This window comes from Terrapene carolina, unplaced genomic scaffold (genome assembly GCF_002925995.2).
Source record: "Terrapene carolina triunguis isolate 2854851 unplaced genomic scaffold, T_m_triunguis-2.0 Scaffold633, whole genome shotgun sequence".
Taxonomy (NCBI): Eukaryota; Metazoa; Chordata; order Testudines; family Emydidae; genus Terrapene; species Terrapene triunguis.
The window spans coordinates 3,188,240-3,198,559 of NW_020664984.1; the positions used below are offsets into that span (position 1 = coordinate 3,188,240).

A 10,320-nucleotide genomic window follows, 5' to 3' on the forward strand; every position below is an offset into this window, starting at 1 on the left:
TCAGCCGATCGCAGTGGCCGCGGTTCACCGCTCCAGGCCAATGGGGGCTGCGGGAAGCAGCGGCCAGTATGTCCCTCGGCCCGCGCCGCTTCCCCCAGCTCCCATTGGCCTGGAGCGGCGAACCACGGCCACTGGGAGCTGCGATCGGCTGAACCTGTGGACGCGGCAGGTAAACAAACCGGCCCGGCCCGCCAGGGGCTTTTCCTGCACAAGCGGCGGAACAAGTTTGAGAACCACTGCTGTAGAGCACACCACCGCCCAGCGTCCTACGGAAATTGTCCAAAACGCTCCACCTTGCAGTGCTGGCACTCCAGTGTTGTAATGCTGTAGTGTGCGTTAATAACAGGCAGGTGCAGCGTGAAGCAAACAAGCAATTGAAGGCAGGGCTGTAGAATCCTATTGCCTTCCCAGGGCTAATGCCTTGCACATGTTTGGGCTTCCTGCTTTGAGCCCCATCCACATTACACCCTAACCTCCACTGTCACGGTCCTCTAACTGGCTCGAATGCCCAATTCGACACTCACTACCAGCAAGCTCTGCTGGAATATGTACGCCGTAGTCCTGGCCGGGAGTGATGTGCTGGCATGTTCAGGTGTGTAGTGTAGATGGACCCAAAGTTGTAGAGCTCCCTTCTGCACTGACTGCTGCGTGCCGTTCCCCGTCCCTCTGACACCGTCTGTGCACCCTGAGAGCCATGGTCACGCATGGCTTTGCCTAGCCACCTCGGAGTCAGGACTCCTGGGTTCTGTTTCTGGCTCCGTCACCTACCAGGGTTTCAAGCCAGCTACTCAAGCCCCCAAGTTTAATTTTCAAAGGTGCTAAGAACCTGCATTCAGCACGGCCAGATCTTAGCCCAGGATTAAACCGTGGCTCTGGCATGGTAAAAGCATGTCTCAGCGTGGCATGGCTTTCCCACAGCTATGTTCCTAAAGTGTCCATCCCACCGCTTTTCTCCAGGGCAAGGGGAGCTGTACTTTCATTCATAGATTGCAAGGCCAGAAGGGACCATTGTGATCATCTAGTCTGACCGCCGGAAGCATGTACTGTGCAGAGCATGCTGTGTGCACTCAGGCAGGTGGCTTGCGACCCTCGGCCCTGATGGTTCTTTCCCCTTCCCGGCCAGGTGGAGGAGGAGCTGCAGGAGCAGGACTTCCTTGACCGCTGTTTCCAGGAGATGCTGGATGAAGAGGACCAGGACTGGTTCATTCCATCACGCGACCTGCCCCAGGGCATCGGGCAGCTGCAGCAGCAGCTGAATGGCCTCTCGGTGGGCGACAGTTGCAGTTCAGAGGATATTTTGGTAAAGATCTGGGAGAAGGCTGTGTATGGTGTTAGACGGCTTATTCCTTCACCCTCCCACTTCCCTGGTCCTTCTCATGTGAACAGAGAGATCCATATCCTGACATAGGGCATTGGTCCCTCGGGATTCCTCCCCCCTCAGCAGGGCCCTGTCTCAGGGTGGGGCGCACCAATGAGGGCAGAGCTCCTCTCGCTGGTGAGGTTTCCTCCGCCCTTGTGTCATCCCCACTAGCATTAGTGGGATTCGTATGCACTGCACGGTGAGGATAGACCCCCCTCAGTGTTGATGAATCTCATTTCCTTCCATGATGATCCCACAGGCCAGGAGTAACCATCCCAGCTCAGTATATCCGAGGGGTTACATTCTGCAGGGTTTCCTCCTGGGTCTGCAGGAGGCTGGGTGGCTGGTTGTCCTACCAGTGAGTCATGTCCATCACTGGGGTGTAACCCCAGGCATCTGAGGTGATCTGATCTGGAAAACACTGCTGACCGTGCGGCCTTGCAGCAGGCCCGTGGGTGTTATCCCGCAGCACAGACGGTGGGTGAGGGGATACTCTGCATCAGTTCCCATTACTTGGCATCTTGAGTAGCCAGATCTCTGGGTAGAGAGGAGGAGACGGGGGTGAAGTGGAGAGAAATGCACGGTGAGAGGAATGATCCATCTCCCTTTTCTCCATTTCAGAGCAAAAGCAACTTGAACCCCGACGCCAAGGAGTTTGTTCCTGGAGTGAAGTACTGAACCTTCAGGCAAACAGACTGTGTCCCTGGCTTTTGGAGTGGGAGAGGGGGTGGGAAAGGATCCGGGCGAGAGTCGAACTCGGCACTGTGAATGGAGTCGCCGCGATGCAGGGAAATCTTGCTCTATAAGCTTCTCGGGTACCTTTTTTATTTTTCCTTTATAGCATCTCTTGTTTGGGCAGGCGGCTTTCTGGGACTTGCAGCCCTGCGGGCTTATCTTGCGACTGCTACTCCATCGACGGCCAAGTCCAGGTGTGTGCTTCGAACCGGCTAACAGAGGCCATTTTTGAAAGCAGGTTCCCTGCTCTCCTTCCCATCCGCAGCGGGCCAGGAAGTGCTGTGGGGAAGGGTGGGGCTTGGGGAAGGATCTGGATTGGGTGTGTTTCCTATTTCCGTTCAGCAGGGATTTTAGAAAAGCCGAAGCGTAATGAGGCTGCGACTCAAAATCCTTCCAACTTGCTGGACACACGACGAACGCCCTTCCTCTGCGTGCACCGACCACTAGATGGGGTAACTCTCTGCAGATTGAGAGGAGCCCGGCCTGCTTTTCTTGTTGGTGGAAGTTCTCAAGCCAGGGAGATCAGATCAGCAAGAGGCCAAGTGACCACCGGGGAAATGGCTGCTCCTGCAGAATGTCCATTCACCTTGGCTTTTTGTTTCTGGCTCTTGCGCTTATTCAGCACTGCAGCCTGCCCCTCTGAAACCTCCGGCATCTGCTGTTTACAAATCACTAGGCAAAGTGACCCACCTTTTGGCTTAAACAAAAAACAAACCCAAAGGGAACTAAAATGTTCCCATTCCCTGGCATGGTATGGAGAGGTGTGTTCCAGCTCGCACGGCAAACCCTCCTTGGAGAGGAGAACGGTCCAGTCACGTCTGGTGCGCTCCTTATGGGCCCTAGCCTGCAAGGTGCTGTGCTCCCCTTGGAAGAAGGTACTCAGCAGCTTGTAAGATCAGGCCCTGGCTATTTGGAATGTGATCTGTCTGCTCCCTGGGCATTCCCGAGTGTCTCATGAGAATGCTGCCATGGGTTGAGAGAAGCATTGGGGCTGCTGGTCATCATCTTCCCCGGGCAGGGAGGGGCCTGGCTTGATGTCCTGACTTCTGCCCCACAATTTGCCTCTTGCTGTGTGAGATGGTTTGTGGGTCTGTAGGCAAATTTGGCTTCTGATAACGAATGCTTTGAGCTGATGAGAATTGTTGGCAAACAAACCAGAGCCCCCAGGAGACCTGTGGGAACCAGCTGGGAGCAGGAGACTCTGCCCATGTTGTCAACCAGTGTTTTTGAATGGTCCCATGGTTTGGGATTTAACCCTTATGGGCTTGTCTCAGCAGTGGCACGGTCCCCATAGAACTTAGGCCTCCAGGTATTTAGAGATTAAAAGCATCTTGGGTTGCAGGAGTTGCTGTCACTTCTGAACCTCTGAGCCATGGTTAGACACTGGTCTGGGAAACACAGGAAGGGATTTCCATCCTCAGCCTAGTCTGGGGGAGTGGGAAGAGCAAGTGCCCTGTGAGCTGTCAGATGGACTTGCTGGGGCCGTACAGAAGGCTGGGGAACCTTCAGCGTAAAGGTGAGGGAGCAGCTTTTAGGAGGCATTACCCACCACCTTGTCCTTGGGCTGCCGGAGGGGCCTGCAGGATCAAGCTCTCTCTAGAAGCAGATACCAGGAATTTTAACAGGAGCTGGTAAACCGCAGGCCCAGCTCCATTTGGAACAGACATGCTCCCAGCTTCCCTCTCCTCTATGCCAAGCCGGAGCCATCTCCTCTTGCAGCAGGAGGCCGGGATCCAGGCTTTAGCTTCCCCAAAGCAGAGCCCAGCCTCTTTGGGTTTTAAACCATCTTCCGGGAGGTTGGTGGCTTCCTCCTTCTGGGCACCAAGGTCAGCAACCTCCGCACCAGGTGGAACCAGCTGTCTCTCAGTGAGGTTGCTTAGGACGACACTCGCTTTTTTTTTACTACATCTGGCCTTGGTGAAGTAGACGGGGATTCTCTGCTCTGTCCATGTACAACACAGGCCACAAACACCCAGCTTCAGAGTGTCACCAGGTTTTTAATCTCCCCTCCCTACTGCAGCTTTTTATATCGTCCCTTCGGACTTTTTCAGTAGATTGGCAATGGGGATTCTGGAGTCCTTTCAGATCTCGCCTGGGCTGGTAGGGATGGAAATTAATTACACAAGAGGGCTGCCCACTGGCCTATGTGAAATGAGTGAGGTTCTCAGGCCAGTTTCCACTGGCCTGGCAAACCCCATCACGCCAGTTGGCTTCGGTGTTGGCAAGCCCAAAAGAAGGATCCACGCAGCATGACTTCCCCTTGGGGCATAGTCCAAGCACACGGCATTGTTGCTGTCTGTATGGGACCTGCTTTGGGATTAAACTGAGAAATCCAGTCTCCGTGGCTGTCGGGCTGATGCCTTCAACCAGCACTAAACTCCCTTGCAAACTTCACCCAGGATCAGAAGTGGCTCAAACTGGAGCCTTACTGAAGTCTGCAGGTACCTATACGAATATTGCTACACAATGGCAGGGTTGGGCCTGGTTGTGTTGTGTCCTCCTGTTCTTGGGTACAACCGTTGCCTTCAGTGCCTACTTTCTGTTGCCCCATCTAAAAGGGGTTTTTCCATTATCTGGAGCCAGAGCGCACGCCTTGCTACGTCTCTAGCGATGGATGGACTGTGGCACAGGAACAAAAATGTTCCAACTCCAGCTGCCCTGTGGAACAGCCCAGTCTTCTGGGTCAATGTGGATTCCATTGCCATGAGGGATTAATGCCCACGTGACTGTGCAGGAGTGGTAAGGGTGGGCATACAGGTCAAACTACTTTTGTATCACTGGTTGAGTTCTCAATTCCCCCCCCCCCGCCACCCTGCTCTGGCTTCTTTCTGACTTTTGAAAACACTTTCTGATGACGTGCTGTACATTTTTAAGATAATGCATTATTAAAAATAAACCTTTTGGAGTTGTGCAGTGTAGTGCATAGATCTTTCTAATGGCCGGGCCAGCTCCTTATCCATGGGCAACTCCTACAGACATCAAGATCCCAGTAGGATGCCCCAACTCCACTTGTTCTTTCACAAGTCCTCGTTATGCAAAAGACACACATGTAATTCAGTGCTGATAAATGCAAAGTAACGTACATTGGAAAACATCATCCCAACTATACGTATAAAATGATGGGGTCTAAATTAGCTGATACCACTCAAGGAAGCGATCTTGGAGTCATTGTGGAGAGTTCTCTGAAAACAGCCACTCCATGTGCAGCGGCGGTCAAACATGTGAACAGAATGTTGGGAATCATTAGGAAGTCTGAATCATAAGGATAAGACAGAAAATACCATATTACCTCTATATAAATCCATGGTACGCCCACATCTTGAATACTGCGTGCAGATGTCGCCCCATCTCAAAAAAGATGTATTGGAATTGGAAAAGATTCAGAAAAGGGATTAGGGGTATGGAACGGCTTCCCTATGAGGAGTGATTTAATAAGACTGGCACCTTTCAGCTTGGAAAAGTGATGACTAAGGGGGGGATATGACAGAGGTCTATAAAATCATGACTAGGGTGGAGAAAGTAAATAAGGAAGTGTTGTTTACTCCTTCTCATAACACAGGAACTAGGGGTCACCAAATTAAATTAATAGGCAGCAGGTTTAAAACAAACAAAAGGAAGTATTTCTTCACACAACGCACAGTCGACCTGAGGAACTCCTTGCCAGAGGATGTTGTGAAGGACAAGACTACAACGGTTCAAAAAAGACCTAGATAAATTAATGGAGGATAGGTCTATCAATGGCTATTAACCAGGATGGACAGGGATGGTGTCCTTAGCCTCTATTTGCCAGAACGGGGGAATGGGCGACGGGATGGATCACTTGATGATTCCCTGTTCTGTTCATTCCCTCTGGGGCACCTGGCACTGGCCACTGTGAGCAGACAGGACACTGGGCTAGATGTGTTGTGTGTAACAGGTGCTGAGGGGTAGCTGGGCCCGTTACTCTGTTGGCTCGGGTGGTTGAGGCTTGTGCTGTCAATGTTGGAAGTTCATGTGACTGATCCCCACGACCAAGCCCTGTGTCTGTGAGCCTGGGCCTGGGCCTTGCAGCTTTAAGCAGAACGCTCAGCGCTACCTGAACATTGTTACAGTCTGGGGGGATTTCCAAACGGGGCGGCTGTGACTCGACACACCAGCAGCAGGATGTCGTGTCTGCCCACTCCATCCTATCCACTGGCCTGTTTCCCTAATTCCCCACTCCCTGTAAAGCAGGGTTTCTTAACCGGGGGAGGACCGTGGGCCAGGTTTAGTGGGGTCGCAAGTGCAGGGCCGGCATTGGGGAGTGGCACACAGGGCAATTGCCTGGGGGCCCTCCGTAGCTAAGTTGCATGCTTCAGTCCCTCTGCTCTCTCCCCACACAGCAGGGCTTGGGCTTCAGTGCCCCCTTCCCCCCCCCCAAATGCATCAGGGCTCTGGCTGAAGCATGTGATTTAGCTTCGCCGGGGCCCCCAACATCAGCCCTGAGTATTACTCATCATTTACTTAATGATAATCAAGGTCGGGGTTTGCAATTACTTTAAGAACGAGGAAATGCTGAGAGCAGGGGAGGCTCGATGGAGGGAAGAGCAGCACTTCCGGAGTCACGGGCCTGCTGGCACCGGGCGCCCTCACCAGGCCAACTGTGGCTAACCCCATCCAGCAGAGCTGGTGGCATTACGCCCAGAGGTCTTAATTCCGCAAAGCACTTCAGCATGCGTGGTCCCTCCGACGTCACCTGCTTAAAGTTACCCTGGTGCTTACACGCCTTTCAGGGGCTCTGTGGAATGGGCAACCTACTTCCGGTGGTGCCGCTGGAGGAAGTCTGTTGGGGGGGGGGCCGCTTTTGCAAATCCAGACATGGATGCAGCGAGGCTAATTCCCTGCAGGCCTGTTGCAATCAACGCCGGGCCGTTGGGAAGGGGAAGGGAAAGCGAGCGGCGGCAGGAACTTGTCGGGATTTCCTGGTTATCACGGCTGCGCCTCCTGAGCCCAGTGATGGATGCATTGGCCGTGTCTTAAACACTGATCCTTGCTCTCGGGGGGGGGGGGGGGGGGGGGGACACAATGACAACCACATGGGTGTTAGCTATAGCAGGCTCAAGCAGGAAGTCTGAATAGGAAGTTGTGCCTCCCAGTCCCGTGTCCCGAACAGAAACGGATGCTGGGCAGGTCTGGATTTTAAAGGTGATCTGCAAAGGGAAGAAAATGGGTTTTCTTTGCCTTACAGGGGATACAGGGAAGTTTTATATAAAACGGGGGCAGGGGGGGAAAGACCGTTAGAAACTCTGTGTTTGTGTCTTTAGGCAGCTAGATGATGTCCCCACTACCAAGTGAGTCCTGATCTACTGCAAGGGGAAATGATCTTTTCTTATGTCTTGGGGTTGGGGACACATTTAACTCAAATGCAGTACAACCAATTGAGAGAAGAGAGCCGTTGCACCTCTCCTTTCATATAAGAACTGGAAAAGCCTCAACTCTGCTGACCGTTCACCATCCAAGGAAGATGAATGAGACTTGGTTTATCTGATGCTTCTAAAGTTAAAAACAAAAAAACCCCTTCCCCTGTTTTCTTCCATTTGCAAAAAGGGGGGCCAGAGGAAACTGCTGAATAAACAGTAGCGCCAAGCCGGGCTCCCGGAGGAAGCATTGTCCGTTCCATGGCCAGTGGCTATAGCTGTGACTCCAGATCAAAGTGGTGTTTAAATAAGCAGTTGTCTTCAGGCTGTGGTGTTAGAGGGGGTTGCTCCACTGTCTTACTCTTGGGAAAGAGGAACTACGTGGGGAAATGTTTTCATAAAATTGAAAAGAAACATAAGCACCTTTTTCTGATCTTTGCTTTTGAACCAAATGGCAGCTCTGGTAATGTCGACAAAGAGGCAGTGATCTGTTTCAGGGCTGTGTGTGTCGGGGGGGTTCTGCTGTGATCAGATGAATTGGGGAAGGAAAGGGAAGATTCAGAGATTCCAAGGCCAGAAGGATCCATTGTGAGCATCGAGGCTGGTCTCCTGTATAACACAGGCCAGACACCTGCCCCACAATAATCCCTAGAGCCGAACTTTAGAAAAAAAATCCCATCTTGATTTAAAAATCGCTGGTGATGGAGAATCTACCTCAACCCTTTGTATTGTTGCAATGGTTAATTACTCTTGCCTTTAAAAATTTATGCCTTATTTCCAGTCTGTCTAGCTTCAACATCCAGCCATTGGAGCGTGTTAGACCTTCCTCTGCTAGGTTGAAGAGCCAATTGTCAAATATTTGTTCCCTGTGTAGGTACTTATAGACTGTGAGCATCACCCCTTAACCTTCTCTTTGTAAAGCTAAACTGATTGAGCTCCTTGAGTCTCTCACTATCAGGCAGGTTTTCTAATCCTTTAGTCATTCTCATGGCTCTTCTCTGAGCCCTCCCCAATTTATCAACATCCTTCTTGAATTGTGGACGCCAGAACCGGACCCAGGATTCCAACCCTGGTTGCACCAGTGCCAAATACAGAGGTAAAATAACCTCTCTACTACCCAAGATTCAAGTTTGTATATCCAAGGATTGGATTAGCCCTTTTAGCATCGCACTGGGAACTTGCTGATTATTCACCATGACCCCAAGTCTTTTTCAGAGTCACTGCTTCCCAGGATCGAGTCCCCCATCATGTAAAACTGGCCTGCATTCTATGGTTGTAGATGAGTACATCTGCATTTAGCTGTATTAAAACACATTGTTTGCTTGTGCCCAGCTTCCCAAGCGATCCAGATTGTTCTGTATCAGTGTCCTGTCCTCTTCATTAATCACCACGGCCCCGCTTTTTGTCATCTGCAATCTTTATCAGTGATGATTTTGTTTCCTTCCAGGTCATTGATCATGTTTAAGAGAGTAGGGCCAAGAAGCGATTCCTGTGGGACCCCATTAGAAATACACTCATTCAATGATGATTCTCTGTTACAATTACATTTTGAGACCTATTAATTAGCCAGTTTTTAATCCATTTCATGTGTGCCATCTTCATTTTATATTCTAGTTTTGTAATGAAAATGTTGGGTAGTACCAAGTCAGATGCCTTGCAGAATTCTATATTCCTTAACACTGGTACCTTTATCAACCAAACTTGTAATCTCAATACGGAAAGATATCAAGTTAGTTTGACAGGATCTGTTTTCCATAAACTCATGTTGATTGGCATTAATTAGATCACCCTCCTTTAATTGATTATCAACAGAGTCCCATATCAACGGCTCCATTATCTTGGCCAGGATCAGTGTCAGACAGACAGGTCTTTTATTACCCAGATCATCCCGTTTACCCTTTTAAAATATTGGTACAGCATTAGCTTTCTGCCAGTCTTCTGGAACTTCCTGAATGTTTTAAAACTTACTGAAAATTAGCATTAAAAGTCCACTGAACTCCTCAGCCAGCTCTTTTAAAATGCTTGGATGCCAGTTATCTGGACCCGCTGATTTAAAAATAACATTAGCAGCTGCTATTTAATATTCTCCTGAGATGCTCACGGAATGGAAAGAGTTACTGAATGATACAACATCTGTTTTCGCAAATACAGAATAGATATTTATTCAACACTTCTGCCTTTTGGGCATTATTATTGATAATTCTACCATTTCCATCTTGTAGTAGACCAACACCCGTGTTAGGATTCATTTTGCTCTTAAAATATTTAAAAACTCCTTATTGTCCTTAACTCTGCTGGCCATAGATTTTTCCTTGTGTCCCTTTGCTTCCCCTATCAATTTTCTGCAGTTCCTAGCTTCTGATTTATATTCATTACTACCAACTTCCATTTGTTACATTTTGTATTTATTATTTTTATAGTTGCCTTCACTTTCCCTCTAAACTAGATCATTTTTTTAACCAATAAGGCCACGTCTCTCAATTTTGTGGCTTTTTAGTAAAGTGTTCTTAAACATTCTCCATTATCACTCCCATTTTTTTCCTGAGATATTTTAGCTCATAATTGTTTTCAGCTTTGTGAAATTAGCCCCTTTCAAGCATTGAGTATATATTACTGATCTGGACTTTATTCTGCTTTCAAATGATAAATGTGATAAAGTCATGAACTCTTGTACCTAAATTACCATTATTTCTTCTAGGTCTGGGCTCAGTTCATCTTTATTCTTCAAGACGAGATTGAATATAGAATTCCCCTGTGTTGGATGCAACGCTTGCTGCGTTAGGAAATTATTGTTTAGAAATCCCAAGGATGTTTTAGGACCAGGGCCGGCGCTAGCTTTTTTGCCGCCCC

The 10,320-nt window shown here is 49.6% G+C and overlaps 1 protein-coding gene across 2 annotated transcripts in view; it reads left to right on the forward strand.

Moving 5' to 3' along the window:
* Positions 1-5,008, forward strand: part of PAIP2B (poly(A) binding protein interacting protein 2B) — a 27,766-nt gene extending 22,758 nt beyond the window's left edge. For both annotated transcript variants that reach the window (XM_026659540.2, XM_026659539.2), the window contains exons 3-4: positions 1,124-1,300; positions 1,982-5,008. In XM_026659540.2, coding sequence (XP_026515325.1) covers positions 1,124-1,300; positions 1,982-2,038 — 234 coding nt within the window. In that variant the 3' untranslated portion in view covers positions 2,039-5,008. The remainder of the gene's footprint in view (positions 1-1,123; positions 1,301-1,981) is intronic.
* The last annotated feature ends 5,312 nt before the right edge of the window (positions 5,009-10,320 follow it).